Source organism: Gambusia affinis, linkage group LG08, assembly GCF_019740435.1.
Source record: "Gambusia affinis linkage group LG08, SWU_Gaff_1.0, whole genome shotgun sequence".
Lineage (NCBI taxonomy): Eukaryota > Metazoa > Chordata > Actinopteri > Cyprinodontiformes > Poeciliidae > Gambusia > Gambusia affinis.
The window spans coordinates 29685669-29708749 of NC_057875.1; the positions used below are offsets into that span (position 1 = coordinate 29685669).

A 23081-nucleotide genomic window follows, 5' to 3' on the forward strand; every position below is an offset into this window, starting at 1 on the left:
GCTGAAGGATTTAGGAGTCTCCATACATCTGATAAACCAGCATGTTTGCACAGAGTTTTAATCGCTTCCTGGGTTTTGCTGGTTCTAGGAATTGATTTCCCGGATTTATCCAAAACAGGGTCTATAAAAAATCTGGATCCTCTATATTAGGGGCATATATATTGGCTATAATAATGTTTTGTCCTGAAATATTGACTAGAAGAACTATTACTCGACCCTCTTTGTCTTTATATTCTTTCTCTACCTGAATTGAGAGATGTTTAGAAAATAGAATGGACACTCCTCGTTTTTTCTGTTTGAAAGTATTATGGTAAGCTTGTCCCACCCACCTATCTTTAATTCTGTTAACATCTTTCTCTAACAAGTGTGTTTCTTGTAGCATCATCACATCTACTTTTTTCTGCTTTAGATATTTAAGTACTTTGCATCGTTTGGTGTAAGAGCCCAAACCATTAACGTTCCATGAGGATATTTTAACTATGGTCCCCATATTTTATGTTCGTTTATCAATAATAGTAACAAGACCATCATTGTGTCTTGTGCTGTGTCAGTTGTGTTTATACATATAACAAAAGAAAACACAGAAAAAGGCTGGCTGAGATGGAGGACCCCAAAAACAAAAACAAAAATTAGACGCAAACAAAAGCGTCTTTTGTAAAATAACCGCGCCTTATTCCTTATGACGAGCATGGAGGCCTTCAGAGTGAGCTGCCTCGGCCAATAACATAGAATAATAATAGGCATCAAGAACTTCCGCCAGAACTTTGTTAGTGCAAGTGACTCAGATAAGAAGAAAAAGGGGAAAAATACCAAAGAAGCTGGACTATTTAAACTGTATGTTAAACCAATATGTGGGACATGAACACATAGCAATTTAGATTGCCACACATTCATATTTATCGATCCAAAACACCATATATGCGACTTAAATTGCTTACATAGCAATCGATTTTCCCCATCAGCAAAAATTCACCGAAATAACATAAATCTGACCAGATTAACGAAGTCCAGTTTCAACGTGTATAATATGATAAACATCTTAGTCTTAATAAATTGGAGGTTATGATTAGTGTTCTCAGAAAGGAGATATTACCACTGATCATCGCAGCCTGTTCGTTCATTCACCTTCCTCTGGGGGTTGGTATTTGTCTATCATCTTCTTTGCTGCGGTGGCGTCTTCAAAGCGGAGGCGTTCCTTACCGAGGGAGACCCAAAACACTGCTGGGTACTGCGTGGTGTATTTCACTCCCTTGGCTCTGCACATACGTCTGACCTCAAAGAATTTGTTCCTTTTTTCTTGTACTTCCCTCGTGAAGTCTGGAAAAAACTCTATCTTGTTTCCCCTCCAGTGAAAAGTTCCAACCTCTCGAGCTCTGAGTCGTATTTTCTCCTTGTCTGTGAAGCGAAGGAATCTCACCAGGATGTGTCGGGGTCCGGCTGGCGTGTTTCGTCTATTTTCTTTTAGAGTAGCAGGTGCTCTGTGAGCCCTTTCAATGACGATTTGATCCGTTCCCTGATCCTGTGGGAGTAGGGCTCTTAGTATGTCCATGACACACTCCGGTACGTTATCCCCCTTCTCCGAGAGCTCCGGGACACCCTTGATCCTTAGATTGTTTCTCTTGCTGTAGTTTTCTTGATATTGGATCCGATCTTCCAGCTGTGCAACTTTGGACTTGAGCTCAGCTGTGCTCGCAGTGAGCACCGTATTCTCGTCCTCAAGTTGCGACACTCTGTTTTCCGCTTCCCCCATCCTGCCGCTGAGGCCGGCCAAATCTGATTTCAACGAGTCCAGACAGTCTCTAATTGTGATCACGTCTGCTCCGACCTGCTGTATTTTGTCTTGGAGGTCCCGGTTCATGACGCGAATCTCGTTTAAAATCATTGAATCTGTCCCTGCATCAGCGAGCGTCTCCATGCTAGTGTTAGCATTAGCCTCGTTAGCTCGTGGGTTCGACCGGATCATTTGGTCGATTTTAGGGCCCGGTGTGCTCTTTAGCCTTGAATTTTTCCCTCTGTTCATCTGTATTGCTTACCCTGTACCTCGCTCACACGGGTTAAGTCTTCTGACGGAAAGTAGCAACGTAAAACTGGCCGATATCAGCTCTGGCTCCTCAGCATGCGTCCTCTCCTCGCCGCATCGTCACCGGAAGTCCGATTTATTTTCTCTTGTAATATTTTCTCCATCCCTGTTTTCTCTTTTGTCAGTTTATTTACAGATTACTTTCTTCTTTTTCTCCTGTTCTCCTTCGGTTTTCCTTCTGACTTTTTTTTAAGACATAAAGTTATGGGAGAAGAGTCAGCTTCTCCCATAACTTGACTATAGACTATTGGTCAACATCAAGATCCAAGCTGTGTGTGCATAAGCTTGTGTGCATAAGTATATGATTTATCTTAGAAGTCTACAAAAGTGTACAGTCTCAGTGAGACAATTTCTTCTAACTACTATCAAAAAGGTGAAAGCTTATTGCCTCTGGACTACTCAGAGCCAATGCACAGAATTCAGTCCTGCGGCATTCTTGGATGCCCCTGTTCGCACTCTTTGGATGAAATGTAAAATGCTGGTCACAATCCTATGAGTCCTTGTGAAAGTGGGCAGAATGTCATGATCACTGTTTGTGTGTGGAGTTGGTGTCTGTTTGGGGTGCTCTATAAGCAGGATTTGGCAAAGGATACCTCACCAGTGTAAAGGCAATTCACATTCAGTTAATTCCTCCTTTTCTGTCTTTATGCAACTCTGAATCCTTTCCACACCTATTAAGATTTTGATCAAAGAAACACTCTGCTAGTTTCTTTGTTTAATAATTTTATCACACTTCTTTCTCTGGTGAGGATTAAACTGGGTCCTTGTGGGGGACATCTCCCTTCACCTTGGTGGGGGTCTCCACCATAGTGGAGACCAGCTTGAATGGCACTATGCCCTTCACCCATTGGTCTTTCTGAGTCATAATTGCTTTGGTTTTCCAATGTCTGCACCAGGGCTTGCGTGAGGACCTGGCCAGCAAAGTGACTGGGCTGGGGATTTGACACTAGAGATGGGGCACTGGTGATGAGTTTGGGGGTTTGATGTCCTACGTTTGTCCTGCATGTGCCTCTCTGGCCTGGAGGCTGCTGCTCCGGAACTTCCCAGCCGACCTGCCTGTGTCGTGCGTATGGCTGCTCTGTGGAGGTGCCTGCCATAAACACACACATACATAACAGGCAGATACAAACATATATGATATTACCCCAAAGTACAAATGAAGCAGCAAAAAACTACAAAATATGCACACTATACACACTTTGTATTTGATAGTTGTATCGTCTACTACAGCTTAAAGATAAGGAATTGTCTTAGGGAAGCCCAGAGGAATCCCCTCTGGGCTTGGGAATGATGAGCCCAGAGACCCACTTAATGCTGTCATGTGACTCTACTACATATGAAGAAGCCTTTCTGTGTCCAACAGGCCACTGCTCAAGTAGAACTAGAACAACCGTCATGCTCTGTCAAATGTCATATTTGTAGGTCAACTGTGAATCTTTAGGATTGCTTCTTTCATGGGTTAGCTAAAAAAATACCAATAAACCCAACTAACCTAATTTGACCAGAAACTCTTTAATCACAACAAAGAGGAATATTGATAGGACTCTATGATTTATACCCTGCTACCCCTGATCCTCAGCTCTATTTAAAAAGGGTAAAACAAGAATGCTATCATACTAGGAACACTGCAGCAGAAGTAGTGCAATATCAGGCCAAGACAATCCAACACGTTGAATATCCTGAGTTTGAGTTCCCGGAGTCCAGATCACTCCTAACTTACCAAACAGCAGGAATATCTTGGAAAATCATCTTTAGTGCCATCATGCTAAAGATCTTTACACCTTAACCCCAACCCCCTAAATCACCAAAAATGGCAGAAAAGTTATACCCAAAGTAAATCAGTTGCTGTTCTTGAGCAATTTGGAGTACATGCAGAAACGTGGCCTCTTTATGAAGCTAAATGTTCTATTTTGCAGTCAAAAATACTTCAACTGTAAGTAGTTTGTAGCTATTATGTTTGTAACACAAAAAAAAATTGTCAAATTTTTGCTTCACCCAGATTTTTCATTATTTCCTCTAAATGCACATTAGGTGTTGAATGTATGGACTGGAAAATACAATAAATCTGTAGAATAAAGTATTCCGCCCGTGAATTTCAATACTGATTAAAACAGCACAAAAAAGAAATGTGAGTTTGGACATGTTTATTTATGAGGATGTGCAGGTGTTGTCCAAGTGTGCTATTCGGAAAACACCTGATACAGGCCCTGCGGTATGGGCGGGCATTGGGGGGCATTGCCCGCCCACAGAGTCAGAAATGTGTTAGAATCATGCAGAGAAAATGCAATGTTAGCTAAAAGATGACTAGCCAATAACAACACAGCACCTTAAGCTTGTTAACAAGTGATGTTGTTGTCTACATTTGCCCCCCCCCCCCCCCCCGCCATCCCCAAAATAAGTCGATGCCTCCCCGTCCCCCTTAAACTCGTCTGGAGCCGGGGCTAACCTGACATACTAACTTCTAATGACTGTAACTCCTCATTGCTTCAACATACAGTCATCAACGAGGCTAACGACCAGAGGAATCCTCTGGTAGACACAACATTACTGATAGTGGAATTTACTTATAATTAAATATAAATAAATAATAAAAATACAATAGTATAAATGGGGGGCATAGGGGATTAGCATACAGTCAGACCTCCTCCCCCTTCTTGCAATATGCTGTCCATCCGTTCTCCCCCGTCTGTCCGCTGTCCCCTCCAGCACTCAACGGTACGCTAGCACCCCCCACCGCCCGACCCCCCATCTCTCCTTCGACGCTTCCCCCCCTTTTATCAGCAGAGATAAAAGGATAAAGGCCCAGTAAAATCTAGGGCTTGTGTCCAAGAGCTCCTCTGATATCACACACTTCACTTAAAAATCACAGAGCTCACCAAGTTTGAACAACTGAACAAACAGAGCAAAACAATACCTACAAACACCAGAGCAGAGCCGTGTCCAACTTTAAAACACTCAGTTTCCCCTAGAGAAGGCACAGGGTGGTGCAAGCCAGAGAACCAGGCAGACAAAACAAAATGTCACCGCTTAAACTAAACGTTTAACAAACACAAACTGTTTTAGTTGTAGTGTTAAGACTGAAAACTGGAGCTATATACTCCAAGAGGAGATTCCAACTAGTACAACTACTTGCTGTATACAGGGAGTGTTTTTGGTTTTTGTGACTTATGCTTTTTGTTGTTCTGTTCCCAACCATCCAAGTTACAGTTTATAACTTATGCAGGAAATCTACTCCCATCTACTCACCAACTTGAGTTACTTTGTGGGATGGAGAAGGGGATGGGGAAGCAGCAATTCTGAAAGAGAGGGATGGTCTCCAAGGGTGTTATAGTGTCATGACAGGGGTTGTGCAGGACTTTCTTGATATTTACGTTTTTGCAAATCTAAGTACTATGAAGTATTATGCAGTCAAATAAGTCAAATAAGGGTGTATTCACAACAGCCTTGTTTAGTCCACTTTAATATAACTGTAGTTCCTTTGCCTGAAAGTCTGGTTTGTTTGGGGAGGTGTGAACATGTAGTCAAACTCTGATGCGGACCAAAATAGCACACTGTGGCCCACCTAAAGCCTAGGTCTTGATTCGGTTGAAGTGAATTTAAATGCACATGTGAACCTCAAGTGGACCAGAGATCGCTATAAAAAACAGGAAGTGGACTATAGTGCAGGGCATTCTGGGTAAAACAAATGTGAGTCTAGCGCTAGCTGGAGAAATGGCTTGTGGTCTTTTGCCAAAGAAAAAAGAGAAATCCTACAAACCCTAAAATCTGACACCACTCCATTTGTATGGACGTCCTTCCTATGATTTATGAGGAAGGAAGTTGTGCTCAGTCTCTTCTTCAGAGGTTTTTTTGTTATTTCCTTCACTGGTTCTTGGTGCAGCGCCACCACAGGCGAGGGGAACGGGTTTCTGGAAGAGTTTGGTACGTTTGACACCTTGCAGCATGTAAGAGAACCGCATCACCTGAATGGAACAAATGTAATTTTCCTATCAAACTGAGTCTACCCGACAATTAGATGTGAAAACACCCTTAAAGTAACAGGAAATGTAGCACTGGATTGATCAATATTAAGATTTTCTACATTTTATTTTTCTATCAAAGCTGTTCAGGCATATCATATGGAGAAGCTGGTTGCCTACATGTGCCAGGGCAGCGTTAGACTACAAGAAGGATATCTGGAGATGAAATCTTAATTGTTTGATTAATTTTATTCAATCAGGGTTGATAGTAACAAATAGTAGACAAGTTGCATTAATAAAATATGAACCAGTGTTTCCATTGCTTCAAATTGTTTGCATATTTGCATGTGTGTGTGAGTGTAAGCATGTGTGGGGGGTGTTTCTGTAGATATCTGTGAGAGAGCATCTGAAGACTAATCAAACTTTCATAGATGTTTGTCAGATGAGCTCATAAAACATTTGTGGAAAAGCTGCCTCTCCATGGAAGAAGTCACGGTTTAGGGTTCCATCATGGGTCTGCCTAGTAATGCAGGATGAACATAAAGGAATGTCTGATTCTGCTAAATCTGATTGTTCAAATGCACAACCTTCATGAGCCAAATGTTCAGCTGATCTCTGAAGCTCAATCTCACTTCAACTAGAGTGATGAAAACCATGGAGCCAATGTGCTCTCCTCTGCTGGGGTGCTTATATAACTTTGGCCTGGTTTCTCACTGCTGTCAGCCTGACGCCTGGGGGTGGTGAGGCTTCATGACCCACCGCCACCTCCTCCTACTCTGAAACATCTCTGGATGAACAGAGAAAGCAGTTTCAGACGTGATGCAACTGGATAAACTATAAATAGTCTGGAGACATCAATATCTCATCAATATTGCTTTCCAACTGGATTACAAAGACAAGCAGTGTTCATGTGATACACTGGTCTGTCATGATAACAAATTTTGCAGGACAATTAATTGTTCCAGAAATTATTGCAATAAATGATAAAATTGTTGTTTTGATAGAATTTTTCACTAACATAAAGGTAAAGACGTAATAAAGAAGTTTATTGGTCTCAAAGACCAATAAACTTTAATTTTGTAAAGAACACTCCAAACTTTAAGACATTTTAAAGGGGCAGTGTTGTGTATTTTCCTGGCACACAGTGCCATTTTATAGCACAGTGAAGTAACTATGTTAACTTAAGTTGGTAAAAAAAATGCTGAATGTATCAAACATGACTTAAAATAATTTTTACTTTGTAATTTAACCCTTTGCAATTGGGCCTTTGTCTCTTTAAAAACTGCTAATTTTGAAACTCTGCCTTCAGGAAGTGAGCACAACATGGCTCCCCTATTAACCCTTTAACAACGTTTTTTTTTTTTTTTTTTTACCAGCGTTGCACTGAGAATTTGGGACTCCACATGTGTTTTTGATGAGGGAATAACGTTATAACATGGTGTAAAGCTCAAAACAGTCAATTTTACACAATACTGTCCTTTTGAATATCTAAAATAAAACTCAACAACCAAAACATCAAATAAAAAAAGAAATAAAAACCATACACAACTGATGATTGATGTGAACGTGATTAAAAATGAAACTATGATGTCTCTGTAAACAAAATTGACCTTCAAAAAATGATTATTGATCCCACAATAAATTAATTGTTTATTATGCATTTAATTGATTTAATTTAATTGACCTTATTGCATGGGATATGGAACCATTTTATATTTTATAACATGATTATTATTATTTTTTTCCATCCGAGACAAGAATGACTGCACAGTTTCTAGAGAACGTTTTGATGCTTTTCAGCCTTCCATACAATATGAACCATTATCATGTTACATAACTGTGGGAGCTTATGTCTCTGTGTGAATGCCATTGGTTTTACACTCAGTCATTTTTGTCTCTGCTTCATCCTTCTTTTCGATCTATTTTTGGCTCTGCCCATCTTCTTCACTTTCTATGTGTCAAAGCGTAGTTTTACCTCTTTCTCTCTCTCTGCATCCGTTCCTTCCTTTTGTCCTAACTTTAGAGTATTTACAAGTGCAGCAGCGCAGTCTGAGTGAGACGTCATTATTATTAGCATCAACCTTTACAAGCATGCTGAACCTGGAAGGTGAGAGCGTTCACTGGACCCAGACGGACGGGAGACACTATCAGGAATTGGACTGGCCAATGAAACTCACTGGAGGGAAGCGCCGTAGCAACACATGATGAGAGAAAGAAATGGACAATGCAGCGGTGCAGAGAAAAAGCCAAACAACTTGGGGCAAACAAAAAGGAAAAACAGGGAAGGTCAAATCAGGGGAGCTGTTACTTTGCCAATAAGCTGATTAATGTTAGATAGCAGGAACCTCAATGAACTTAAAGAAGAATGGACCAGAATTCCTTCACAGTCAGACTGAGAACAAGCACTTCAGTTCCAGCTGTGACAGGTTTTCTATTAGATTAGAAATCATAGATTTCATGGTTAGGAGAAATATTGTGCTGTTTTATTATGGTTTGATTCTGTGCCACAGGGTCTCGTTACGTCCCTTTCGATGCAGACACAGCATTTCCCTCCGCTAGAGCAATCAATGTGTGCAAAAGGATTTGATTAGACAGCCCAAACATGACAATTTGAAGGACAGCAGAGGCTTTGGACAGCTGAGCTATGGGGAAGGAATGGCATAAATTAAGTTACAAGCATGTAATCACCCCAGAACTCCCTCCAACCTGGTAGGTAAATATTTTTGTTGAGAATGAAAAACAGAGACTACTAGAAGAATTTAGCGTTTAACTGATATTTCAAGCTAATATGGCTGTAAAGGAGGATTTGTTAGGAGACTGGGAACATGGAAGACTAGAATCTGTATTACAAAATTTTACATCATTGACATTTTTCTGTTTGAATAAAGAACTCTAAAACTTTTCTTCTGCGCCTACTGTAATTAGAGATGCAACAGTCTGTCTGTATTGGTCCTGATATTGGAAAAATTCTAGGTCGGGTATCAGAATTTTTCAGTGTCAATGTGCCCTATCCATAAAGGTACATCTATTCAGTCTAATTCTATGCTTTGTGCTCAAAGCAACGTCATGCTTTATTGTTTAGTTCATACACTTTCTGAACCATTTGAAAGGCTTGTTGCTGTTTATTTTGACATTTGACCAATGTAATCAACCTTTAGTCTTGATTTCAATAGAATACCTTAAAGTTTGTAGTTGTTATGTGACAAAATGTGTACAAGTACTTTCTTAGTCCTTATTTATTAGGGTGAGATTGCTCAAAAAACGATCGATGATGAAACTTAAAGACGTAAATTCTTCACTGAAGTTGATGTTTCTGTGTATTTCAAATACTTCTGAGAAAGTGGAGTTCAAGGTGATCATTTGACATATATTGTTTGAATTACAACAAATTTTAGTTTAGGACTTATATCTCTTCCTCAAAGATTCCAACAAGTCTCTGCATTTTCCTCCCTGTCCTCCATGTTCCCAGCCTCCTAACAAATCCTCTGTGGTTGTGTTTACTTTGCCAGGCCCACACTCGGCCCTCAGTGTCAACAACTGTGTTAGCTTTCACCATTAATCTTCACACTCCACTCTGTGTTCATGTGCTCGTTTATGGGTTAGTATTCAACTCTCCAACCTGCATCTCCTTGTTTGGCCAGGCATCTCAACCTGGCTTGGAAACGTCTGGCTCTTTGTCTTTCTCTCATTAACATCCCATCTCATATTCATCCAGTTGGAAAATATTTCTTTCCTTACCTGTCAGAGGCTGCAAATACAAGAATACAAACTTTGGAGTGAAAAGTTTTATTCTTCTGCATTGAACTACAAAATTAAAGGAATTTGAACAGTCATTTTGTTGATGGAGGTATTTTCTTCACCCAGCTTGGACTGTGTGTTTTCATTAAATCCCTTGAGACCATTTAAGGTAATGGGTTTGGTCTCTGTGCAGCTGCTCCAGTCCAGCCACACAGGGTTTCTCTTATGATCACATATTATTTGACTATCAAATTACAGGGAATAGTTGGATGCATTATAAGTCCAATATTTTTAAAAAAGTTGAGTTGAGACCAGCTGAAGCTGAAATTAGAAGTTATAAATAATGTGAAATAGAATGTGGTTTCTTAATCTTATTTTTATGGCTGAAATGAATTGTTGTGGTGAATCTATTATTTAAATAATCGTCAACTAATTTAGTTACTGTTTAATTATTAACTAGAGCAGACAGATTCTCTAAAACAGGCCATTAGGTGAAAGAAACAAAACACTCACTGCCGTTTATAAGCCAAATCTGTGCAAAATGTATTTACATTTTACATTTAAAATTAAAAAAATTGGTTGTGTTATTGTGCAACAGCCAGCCCCGCCCTAAACCTCACAACTCCCATGAACTGACTACTGATCAGCTCTCCGTCTAATGGGTCAGGACAATCTCTAAAACCCTCGAGTCTTACCCTGAGACAGGTCTAGGAGACATAATCTGTCTAATTTGGTGTTGAGAGAGACTCATCTGGCCTTTAAATACCTACATTTCAAAGTTATGACCTTCTTCAGTTAAGAAGCAATCAGCTGAGCAGCTCTCGCAACTGCATAACTTCAATAACCACTCTTGCTAACGGTAGCTCTCTCCCTATCAACAACGAGCACTTGTTACAGACTTGAGCATTTTTAGTGGCTCAACATGAGCCCCAAGGTCATTATTTTATCAACACTAAAGGAACTTCTGAAGCCTCCACATTAGTAACATGTTCATAGGTTTTACACTAATTAGAAGAACCAAAGACAACAGATGACTCAATTAATTTCTATGTCCACAAATCTCATTAGAATTTTAATGCATCTTTATTAAGCAAGCTTTTAGCTGGAGTAAGTGACAGACAGGTTAATTATCAATGATTACAAATTAAGAATAAAAAATAAAATAATGAAAATCACCTTCATCCTTTCCTAACCTTTTTCCCTATACTGTGTCACTAATTTACTGAGCAAGGCTTTGGGGTGCAGATCAACTCATACCCAGATGATGGATGATCTCGGCAACAGAAGCTTCAGTGTCCTTGGTTAGAGTCTTGTCTTTGTACGCCAAAATCCTCCCTGAATGGAAGCAATGCAGAACTGGTTGTTGTCTTTCGAACACTCAGATCTTCATCACTCAGTGACCTTTGTCCATTCACCAAGTCTGTTGCAGCAACATTGAGATATTTGGGTTGAGCGCAGAGCGGTAGTCGAATCAAGAACCAGGGTTGAGGGTCAATGGGTCTTATCCCCTTCTACCAGTGCGGAGTCTTCACCTTCCTGTGGTTACAGGGTCCTCTGCTGATCTTCTGTCTTCATCTTCTTGTTGGCTTGACTTCAGCACCGGACACTAAGAACACTTGTTCTTCTTTTCATAGGTTTTTATACTTTCTCACCTCATAGTTGTGTATGGCTTACGTGACTTCTAGAATGTTCGATGGCTTCGTGGAAAGTACCAAACCTTTCCACTTCAGCCAACACATTGTTCACTTCTCTTTTTTTGTTGTTTGTCCACTGACCATCTGGTTTCACATCCTTAATCTGGTTCGGAGAAAACCGTCTAGTTCCTCTTTGGAGGGACTAGACGGTTTTCTAGTTTGGAGGAACTAAAAACGGTTCCTCCAAACCGTAAAGCAAGGGTCTAATGCTTTACTGGGCATTAGGGCCAGTAAAGGGTCTGAGATTACCACTCAGCTCAGACCCTTTGCTTGGCCTGACCTCTGCTCTAATTATAACCTGTGATGTCAGTAACACGTTAATTTGTAACGCGTTACTGACGTCGGACCACTTTTTTCAGTAAGGAGTAATCTAACGCGTTGCTATTTCAAATCCAGTAGTCAGACTACAATTATTTGTCAATCATTTTTGCGTTACTGTGCGTTATTATCTTCTTTTGTTATTTCATCGTATTTCCTCTACTCGTCTTGTCGAGTGACCGACGTCTCTATGCGACAGAAATGTAAACATTGGAGGGAGATGCACATTTTGTTGGTGGAAAAACTGGAATTATTTTGAATTTCTGTCACCAAGTCCGATTATTACAAGCAACTTTGGGCTTCATTTTTTCAAAGTCGCTTGCAAATTTAATGAGTGGCGGGTTGCGCCTTTTTGGGCTCGTTTTTGAACGTTAAGTTACTCATTTGGGCTTGGGAATAAGCAGAGACTCATAATAAATCCCAGAATTTGTCCGTCATTAAGGTAGTTCAGTCTTTCTCTGTCCATCATTTCCCAGATGATCCGTCCCGCTGTGTCTTTGTTAATGTCAAGTTAATATATTACCTCTGAATGACGTCGAGCTTCGCGTTGCGCTCCAGAAAACTGCAAACATTGAGACTAATATGAACAGCGCAATAAACGTGAAAACAGCCACGAATGAACGTGTCCGTAGTTGGCAATGATTATAATGGCGACTTAACGCCACTATAATTATTAATATTAAGATAAGTGTCATAAATCTGTGCGGCCATCTGAGCTGTGGAGCTGCAGGAGGAGCTCTGTGCTGTGACACCAAACGCAGGGCCGTAACGCAGAACCTGAAGGTTGGGGGAGGGGGAGGGGGGATTAAAATCCTTCTTAGAGTTTTCCAGACAACAGTGGACCACAAAATTACTCACATTTTTTTTTTATTTTTTGTACAATCTCCTCTTCAGTTCAACCTTATCAGTGGAGACACATTGTTGATGTTACCATTATAACATAGCTTACAATTAAGTATTGACGAAGCTCAGTGTGATTTTCACAGGAGGCAGAGCGTTGTTGTCAGCAGCTGCTAAAATTAACTAAAAAGTTATTTTTAATGTAACTTAGTTACTTTCCAAATCAAGTAGTCAGTAATCTAACTACTGACTAGTTAGATTACTAACTACTGATTACTTTTTCAAGGAGTAATCAGTAGTCCGATTAAAGTTACTTTTTCAAAGTAACTATGCCATCACTGATTATAACACAGTATGAGAATTACATGTCACTATGCTTCACATAATGTATGATTAGTTCAGCTGCAATTCTATATATGCTGTATGATCATCATAAATCTTTTAGCACAATCATCTTTTTAATTTAATTCTTCAAACATAACTTGTTTTAATAATCATTTGAGTTTAATTCTATTCACCATTTTATTCATCATGTTATTCATTTCTTGATCTGCTTTTAATTACATCAAACTCTTTGTATAATCATCAATAAATCCAAATACAAGATTGCTTATGCCTTTCAGGCTTTTATGATCTGTTTTGTGCATTAACTTGGAAAGATCTCAGCACTTTATGCCAGTTTTCACAACAGTTGGAAATATGTTCTACCTAGAACTTCCTGAGTGGAATAGTTTAACTTTACCCAATTCAAATTCTTAAAAAAAATAAATATATATATAAAAAAGTTGTATTAGACATCTTTTGCTGTTCAGTTATTAATGGGTTAATACAAAAAATAATTAACAGATCAGCCATACACTGTTGATGTTAAGTCCAACAGAAAGGTCTGAGCTGAGGACTGAGTATGTCGATGGGTTAGGATTAGGCCTATGTTTTCTAGCTGCAGATCCGTCCTTTGCAACAAATAATCAAGCATTCATTACAGGAATGTTGTTATTATATTTTCTGCAATACAATGTCTATTTTCTTTTTAAAAAGGGAATTGATTTTATTGAAATAGTTGAATTCTTTTGTTTACTTGCATCTTTAAGCGTGCTTCTAATTTTCTATAATATAGAAAATATTATGCATAAAAATGGCTTAAGTGAAAAATTTGCAGAATGTGCAATTTTATGTCCAATTAATTGATAACTAAGATAGTCACTAGTAGCAGCCCAACTTACATCAGTTTAATATTTAGCCTCAACCTTTTGTTTTGTTAATCCTTAATAATGCACATAGAAAGACTGCAATAACAACCAAAGCATTGTCATGTTTATGGTTTTCCATCTAATAAACAGTTTTTGTCAAACATTTTGAGCCACAACTTTCATGAACACATGTGCCCAGAAACTTTGACTAATCTTACTTTGTAATTTCACCAGATCCTTGTTAAATGTAGCTGGTTAGCGCAGAACCCTGCTTGTTTTTCCCCAGCCGGCCTCTGTGTGTTTCTGTAACCTGAGAGCGGATGTGTTCTGTGTGGTGCAGATTTCTGCTGGGGTCAGGAGGGCAAACGGGCTCCCAACAGTCCTGGGTGTTTCTGACACCACAGCACCGCATTTGGGACCAAATGGGCTCAGACATTTGGAATTGGAAGTCTGGGCTGATTGGAAGTCTGGGCTGGTTCTGATGGGGATAATGGAATTCGGACCTAAAGTGGTTAAATATAAGTATGCTAGACTATTTGTACTGTCACTCTGCCTTTATTGCTTATTTTGGATTCTGAACAACATTCTGAAACACATCATGAGGATTTTATTAGAGCTATACTAATTAAATATTGGTCTCTAAATTTGTACAGCTATGATCTTTGCAATAACAGTAATATTGTTTTTTTGTCTTTTACACAAAAACAGATGAACAGCCTATAGTTCAAAACAGAAGTTTAAATACACTATATAAAATGTCCCAAATTGATTAAGTAGTATTTTTAGTGTGTTTAAGTTTTGATTTTGAAAAAAGTAATAAAAATTGCCTTTAAAAAATTCTCTTTCTCATTATTTTGACATATAGAAAATAGAAAAACTGACTTAAAACGGAACATTTTTAAACAAATGGTTTTCTTTAAAATGTCTGTTGATGCAGAAAACTTTAACAACTTTCACCTTGACCGGGTTTTCACTTTATTGTGTAGAGTATTAGTCTGTGCAACTTTAAGTACATCGTCACCCATGAAAAACTTTGGAAATTAAAATAGTTGATTCTGACCAACACCAACACCTCTACCAAAAATGGTCAAATAATTCAACATTTAACACTGGAACCCTTGTAGCCTTTTTTTGTCCTCTTTACGGTTCTAACCGTGTTACTCAGATTTTCCACAGTGCTGGGGCAAGATGTGGGTGATGAGTTTAGGAGCACTAAGAGAAACTGAGCTCTTGGGTAACTACATCCAGGAGGGGATGAAAATTTACTCAGTGGTAACAATATGGCCATTTTAGTCATTGGATGTGGAAAAACACACTGTATTTAATATCTGATTGACACATTGCCTAACAATGTATACAATGTGGAATATTTAACTCTATGTGCAAAAACAATTTGAGGTGTAATCTTAAATATCCGCAGTAAAACTTGTATAAATATGAACTGATTGGTGGCTAGAGTTCTACATCCTGTCCATGAATGATGCCAGAACAAAGTTGGACATTTTTACTGGTCAGTCTTTAATTTTGAAGTTTCCAAACCAGTCAGTTGCTGGTAGAGATGCACCAATCTGATATTAATATCTGTATCGGTTCCGATATAAAAAAAAAAGTTACACATTGGGCATCAGTGAAAATGTGCCTAATCCATAATTGCAGTTCTATTCAGTCTATTTCTATGCTTTGAGATTAAGGCAACATCATGTTTTATTATTTATTTTAAAATGTATTTAAAATTCCTTACTGCACTTTCTGAACCATTTGAAAGAAGGTTTGTTTATCTTTTCTTGTTTGACCAACACAGCTAATCTATTGTTTTTGTCACTTTCCGTTTCTTTATTATTTATATTTTACATTGACTGTTTTACTCCTAATTGTGCTGACTGAACAAATTAAAATTGTTGTTTTTACAACAAGATTTATCAAATATACTTGTAATTCAGTACATTTCAGTCTGTTTTAAAACAGACGTGTTTTAATTAAATTCAACACTGTTTTTCTGTATCGGATTGATATCAGCAATTACGAGACCACAGATATCAGTGTCTGTATCGGAAGTGAAAAAAGTGGATGATGTTACAAACTTAGTGATTGTTGTTTTCAGTCAATTTTTTAAAGCCTCTCTTGTTCACAGTTAAAAAGGTGTGAACTATAATTCTATAATTAGGGTCAGAACAGAATCCATGTGACTTTCTCATACACAACATTAGAGTATAAAACAACCATTTTGCTTTTTGTCTTTCTCAGGCTCAGAGGAAGGAGGTGTTCCTCCAAGACCGATATGGCCACTATACCCTGACTGACCCCTTCCTGGCTCTTCAGAGAGACTTTGACTGCAGAGTCCCTGGGGGGGACAAAGAAGGGCGTCCATTGGGATCCAGCCCCATCTCCATCCTGGAGGCTGTCATGGCCCACTGCAGGAAAATGCAGGAGCGCATGTCAGCCCAACTGGCTGCTGCTGAGAGCCGCCAGAAGAGGGTAAGAAATCTGTTGATCAGAGGGTAACATTTCAGTTACCCTCATATTTCATTGGTTCCAAACTGAGTCAGTGCCCAACCTGCATCCTCTAATCATCTCTCATTCATTATTGGCCTTCCCTCACTTGATCAGTCCAGCTAACTCTGATCTAATGTCTAGAAAACAGCAAAGCAAGATGAAATGAACTGTTATCATCTCATCTGTGAACCCTTAGACTTTATTGTCAGTTCTGGCTACACTAAGTAGAGTCTGTTCGGAGTCTGCAGAATTGTAACGTCCATTATCGTTAATATGCTAGATCCGTGTAGTTTTAAGATGAACTGCAGATCGTATGTTGGTCCATCATTATTACACTGAACATGTATTGTTAAGCTAGCCGGTTTGATTTTTCTTATTTACCTCTAAATGTTCAACATGTTTCAGGAGCCATCGCAGCTCCAGCTGAGCTGAGCGACGCCATTGTAAAATAGTAGCATATTAGGGATGTACTGGTAAATTGAAGCTCACATCAGAAACCAATCTTATCCATCAATTTTTAAACCTCCATAAAGGTCTGAAACTCAGTTGTCCCACAGTTGCAAATTCAGCAATTTTGTTGCTGTGTTTAGTGACTTTTCAGATAACAAAAGTAGTATTCAAGTTCTGATATATGTATGTATTTATATATCTTGAGTAGGTTTGGGTAGTCACTATTCATGCTTTTCAGTTTTTGATCCCTAATGGTGCTGAAGCTGGAACAAATGGATGCTTCCTTGCTCCAAGTAGCCTTTAATTTGAACAGTAGTACCAGAAAATAAATCCAGCCGTCTCAACTGGCAGGCAAATATTCCTGAATTTGATTGTAAGTGATAACCTTAATTGCTTTTCTTTGTGTTTGACCATCACAACAAACCATTTCTCTGCTGCAGCCATAGGAAAAAAAAAAGAGTTAATGCATTTCACAAAGTGTATTACATATTAGCTGTTTGTATGCCTTTCATTTAACTGGAGTGAATCTGCTGCCATAAATAAAGGTAAATAAATGTGAGATTTAACACTGACACAAGTGGAAGTTGAGTTATCTATGGCAACAACTTACATTTATATTTTCATTATTTAAATGAGTTTTTCATAGGAGGACAACTGTATGCTTTTATGTATTTGGTAAATGCTGGAATATTGTTGTAGATTTTCCTACAAGCTTCATTTCAGTTCCGATTTTGTCGGCTGTGTCCACATAAGCCGGAGTGTTTTTGTTATGGGCCTGTGCTGGATTACAGAATGCAGCCCTGATTAACTGGGCAGCCAGATGTCAGGAGAGTCTCTGCCCTATTTCCCTCAGCTTCCTCTGTTGTTTTGCACTCTTGCTGTTCTCTGGGTCACTCAATTGGATTCTCTTTAAACCGTCAGAAAAATGTGATGAAAAGTGTAGCAATTTTTGAATAAAAACACTTTTACACTTCAATATAGTAAAGTATTGTTTGGATAAAATCAGAGGTGTAATGAATCCTGCGTCTACTCAATACATGATATTTGCTTCACAAGATCTAGTCCAGATTTTACTAGTATGTTTTAAACACAAACTGCAGTATATATCAAAAGTTTGTAATCAGTCTAGTACGGCGGTTTTCAAAGTGTGAGGCGCGCCTCCCCTGGGGGGCGCCAGAGCACTTTAGGGGAGGCGCGGTGCGAGGGAAAAAGTAAACCGGAAAAGCTATCTGATGTTAGAGAAACGTCTTTTACGCACACGATCAACTCTGTGGATTTAGGAAAAAGTTGGTACTGTGGGGTGCGCGTGTGGAGCGGGGATCAGTGGAAATGTTTCCCACCTTAGAGGATGTTTTGGCCAGTGATGTCAGTAACGTTACTGACGTCGGACCACTTTTTCCTTAACGAGTAATCTAACGCGTTGCTATTTCAAATCCAGTAGTCAGACTACAGTTACTTATCAAAATCATTTTTGCGTTACTGCATTACTATCTTCTTTTGTTATTTAATCGTATTTCCTCTACTCGTCTTGTCGAGTGACCGACGTCTCTATGCAACAGAAATGTTAAAAATGGATTGAGATGCGCATTTTGTTGTTGGAAAAACTGGAACTATTTTCAGTTTCTGTCGCCAAGTCCGATTATTATAAACGGCTTTGGGCTTCATTTTTTAAAAGTCGCTTGCAAATTTAATGAGTTGCTGGTTGCGCCTTTTTGGGCTCGTTTTTGAACATGAAGTTGCTCATTTGGGCTTAGAAATAAGCAGAGACTCATAATAAATCCCAGAATTTGTCCGTCATTAAGGTAGTTCAGTCTCTCCCTGTCCATCATTTCCCCGATGATCCGTCCCGCTGTGTCTTTGTTAATGTCAACTTAATTTATTACCTCTCAATGACATCGAGCTTCGTGTTGCGCTCCAGAAAACTGCAAACATCGAGACCAATATGAACAGCGCAATAAACGTGAAAACAGCCACGAATAAACGTGTCCGTAGTTGGCAATGATTATAATGGCAAGTGCTGACTAGCACCGTTATAATTATTAATATTACGGTAAGTGTCGCAGCCATCTGAGCTGTGGAGCTGCAGGAGGAGCTCTGCGCTGCAACATCAAACTCAGGGGTGTAACGCAGAATCTGGAGGCTGGGGGCAGGGGGGCTTTAAAATCCTTCTTAGAGTTTTTCAGACAACAGTGGACCACACAAACTACTCAACTACACAAACTAGGCGCAGCAGGCATTGTGCTCCTTGGAGGGGGGTTCACCCTTTCATACTTTGAAAACCCCTGATCTAGTACATTCCAGTTCAGACGTGAGTCCATATATTTTGTTTTTTATAAAGGTCACCATGGTAGTCTAATTCTAAATCAGCCAAGATGCCAAAAAACCTAAAGACTGAAAATGCTCATATTTTGTGTTTCAAATTATATACTACAGGAGTCATAAATATCCAACCGTGTTTTAAAGAGTCGCTGTCCAGTAGATGTATCCTCTATTTTGGAGTTTTGATTTTGAACTGAAAGATAAAATTCAAAATCTATTTACCAATCCTGATAGCAAACTATTTAACGTATTATTATCCGGCCCAATGAGCAGTATTAAAGGCTAAAACTAAAAGTCAGACTTAGGTCTTGTTCTGTCCAGGTATTAAGATGCATCCTTGCATCAGAATATTAGTAAACCAGCCAAATGAAACAGTTCACTCTTGGCATTAAAATCCTGAGCGATTACATCACAGTTTGTCACATCATAGTGGGCTGTCACGTGAACAACCAACTGGTCTGCTGATGCTTCTAATAAACCAGACAAACTTGAACTACATTATTACTCGAACATAAGCAACGCTGACATTCATCTAAGCTCCTTTTCTGTGAATTTACTTAAGCAATTTACTCTATGCTGTTGCATATGCATCTTAGCTTAATAATGTGAGCGGTAATAGAGAATAAATCTCCTAATGTGAGACTTTTCAAGGCGCTTTAAATAAAATCTGCAATAAAACAGCTGATGACTTGCATGATTCTAGGTAGTTTATGCGCAGGGAGCTGGAAAAATGTGCTGGACAGTTCAGTGATTTGGTAATCTGGCATGACTAGGATTTAAGACAAGAACTAAATAATTCACCTCTCCTTGGGCTGCCACCTTATCATGGTGGAGGGGTTTGAGTGCCCCAATGATCCTAGGAGCTATGCTGTCTGGGGCTTCATGCTCCTGGTAGGGTCACCCAAGGCAGACAGGTCCTAGGTGAGGGACCAGAAAAAGGGCAGCCCGAAGACCCCAATGATGATTAAAACTATTGGACTTGGCGTTCCCTCATCCGAACGCGGGTCACCGAGGCCCCACTCTGTAGGCAGGCCTGGAGGGGGGGCACGACGGCGAGCGCCTGGTGGCCGGGCTTTTACCCATGGAGCCCGGCCAGGCTCAGCCTGAAGAGGAAACATGGGCTCCCCCTCCCATGGGCCCACCACCCATGAGAGGGGCCAAAGGGGTCGGGTGCATTTTGGCCTGTGGGACTCTGAAAGCAGCTGATGGGTACTGGCAGGCGAAGCGGCATGCGGCTCGGGTGGTTGCTGAGGCAAAAACTCGGGTGTGGGAGGAGTTTGGAGAGGCCATGGATAATAACATCCGTACGGCTTCGAGGCGATTCTGGTCCACCATCCGGCGTCTCAGGAGGGGGAAGCAGTACAGCACCAACACTGTCTACAGTGGGGATGGTGTGCTGCTGACCTCAACTCTGGATGTTGTGGGCCGGTGGGCAGAATACTTCGAAGACCTCCTCAATCCCACCAACATGCCTTCTATTGTGGAAGCTGAGCCTCGGGACTCTGGGTTGGGCTCTCCAATCTCTGGGGTCGAGGTAGCCGAGGTGGTCAAAAAGCTCCTCGGTGGCAGGGCCCCGGGGGTGGATGAGATCCGCCCGGAGTTCCTTAAGACTCTGGATGTTGTAGGGCTGTGTTGGCTAACGTGACTGCAATATCGCATGGACATTGGGGGCAATTCCCCTGGATTGGCAGACTGGGGTGGTGGGTGTGCTCCTATTACAGGGGGTCACACCCTTAAGCCTCTCAGGCAAGGTCTATTCGGGAGTTCTGGAGAGGAGGGCCCGTCGGATTGTTGAACCTCGGATTCAGGAAGAGCAGTAAATTTTTTGTCCTGGTTGTGGAACACTGGACCAGTTCTACACCCTCAGCAGGGTCCTGGAGGGTGCATGGGAATTCGCCCAACCAGTCTACATGTGTTTTGTGGACTTGGAGAAGGCGTTTGACCGTGTCCCTCAGGGAGCCCTCTGGGGGGTTCCCCGGGAGTATGGGGTACCGGGCTCCTTGATACGGGCTGTCAGGTCCCTGTATGACCGGTGTCAGAGTCTGGTCCACATTACCGGCAGTAAGTCGGGCTCGTTTCCAGTGAGGGTTGGACTCCGCCAGGGCTGCCCTTTGTCACCGATTCTGTTCATTACTTTTATGGACAGAATCTCTAGACCAGCCAAGGTGTTGAGGGGATCCGTTTTGGTGGCCTTAGGATTGCATCTCTGCTTTTTGCGGATGATGTGGTCCTTTTGGCTTCATCAGGTCGTGATCTGCAGCTCTCGCTGGAGCGGTTCGCAGCCGAGTGTGAAGCAGCTGGGATGAGGATCAGTGCCTCCAAATCCGAGGCCATGGTCTTGAGCCAGAAAAGGGTAGAGTGCCTTCTCCGGATCGGGGGGGTCCTGCCCCAAGTGGAGAAGTTGAAGTATCTCGGGATCTTGTTCACGAATGCGGGAGATCGACAGGTGGATTGTCGCAGCGTCTGCCATCAAGTGGGCGCTGTACCAGTCCGTCGTGGTGAAGAGAGAGCTGAGCCAAAAAGCTAAGTTCTCGATTTACCGGTCGGTCTAAGTTCCCACCCTCATCCATGGTCATGAGCTTTGGGTCATGACCGAAAGAACGAGATTGCGGATACAAGCGGCAGAGATGGGTTTTCTCCGTAGGGTGTCTGGGCTCTCCCTTAGAGATAGAGTCAAGCCAGTTGAGGTGGCTCGGACATCTGGTCAGGATGCCTCCTGGACGCCTCACTGGTGAGGTGTTCCGGGCACGTCCTACCGGGAGGAGACCCCGGGGAAGACCCAGGACACGCTGGAGGGACTACGTTTCTCGGCTGGCCTGGGAACTCCTTGTGATTCCTCCGGAGGAGCTGGAACAAGTGGCCGGGGAGAGGGAAGTCTGGACCTCCCTTCTGACGCTGCTACCCCCTCGATCCAACCCCGGATAAGCAGAAGAAGATGGATGGATGTATGGATGGACTAAAGCAGTGGTTCCCAATTCCGGTCCTCAGGCCCCCCCCTGCCTGCATGTTTTAGATGTGCCTCTACACCAGAACAGCTGATTCAAATGATTGCATGATGTCTTCTGCAGCCACCAAGTACTTCAGGAGCCTGTTAATCACCCAAAGATTCAATCCAGGTGTGTGGCAGAAGGGAAACACCTAAAACATGCAGTCAGGGGGGCCCCGAGGACTGGAATTGGGAACCACTGGACTAAAGAATTCAGTTTGTAAATAATTCAAATTTTAGCACTGACCTTTGTATCTGGGGGTCAGCATAGCTGACATTCTTCACACAGTGAACTCAAGCTGCTAACTGCTACACGGACCTCCCTTTGGACAAGAAACATTGAAGCTTTTTATTATTAAAACCACAAAATGTCCTTACACCTTTATATATATATATAAAAAAAACTAGAAATAATGTCTAAGGAGCAATAAGGCAGATTTTTTATTTTTTTGTTAAAGTGTGTAGATGTAGAAACAGTCAGGAAAAAAATCTTCAAGCCGATCTACTGGGATGTATATTCCTTCCTGAGACTTTTGAACTGACCAATGATACCAGCACCCAATCAAAGCTGCTAAAAGAGCCAGGATTGGCTTTCTTAGAGAGGCTGTGGTTGCTGGCTAGAGCGAATTTCTGCAGCATTGTCCATTCTATCATTACATCCCCCATCCCTTTTATTTCTTTCTGTCTGCCTGTTGAAGCTGATGAATTATCCAGAAGGTCGCAGGCAGTAGAAAGTAGGCCGTCTGCTGTCTGGCTGAAGCTGTTTGCATTGTCAGTATTTTGAAACATGTAATTTAAACATAGAAAAATATAGATAATTTAATTCATCTTCCAAATATTTACAGTTGGGACATGAATCATGAATTTGTTATGGATTGTTTGTTGAAGTTTTTAAATAATAATTAAGCAAGAAACAGCCATTCAAACAATCATTTAATGTCATGAAAAGTTTTAGGTAATAAAAGCAGTCTTCTGTGTTTTAAGAGAGTTTGATGGTATGAGATAAGAGCCTGT

The 23081-nt window shown here is 40.8% G+C and overlaps 1 protein-coding gene across 3 annotated transcripts in view; it reads left to right on the forward strand.

The window, feature by feature from the left end:
* Positions 1 to 23081, forward strand: part of cttnbp2 (cortactin binding protein 2) — a 105511-nt gene that overhangs the window by 42068 nt on the left and 40362 nt on the right. For all 3 annotated transcript variants that reach the window (XM_044125732.1, XM_044125733.1, XM_044125734.1), the window contains exon 3: positions 16064 to 16294. In XM_044125732.1, coding sequence (XP_043981667.1) covers positions 16064 to 16294 — 231 coding nt within the window. The remainder of the gene's footprint in view (positions 1 to 16063; positions 16295 to 23081) is intronic.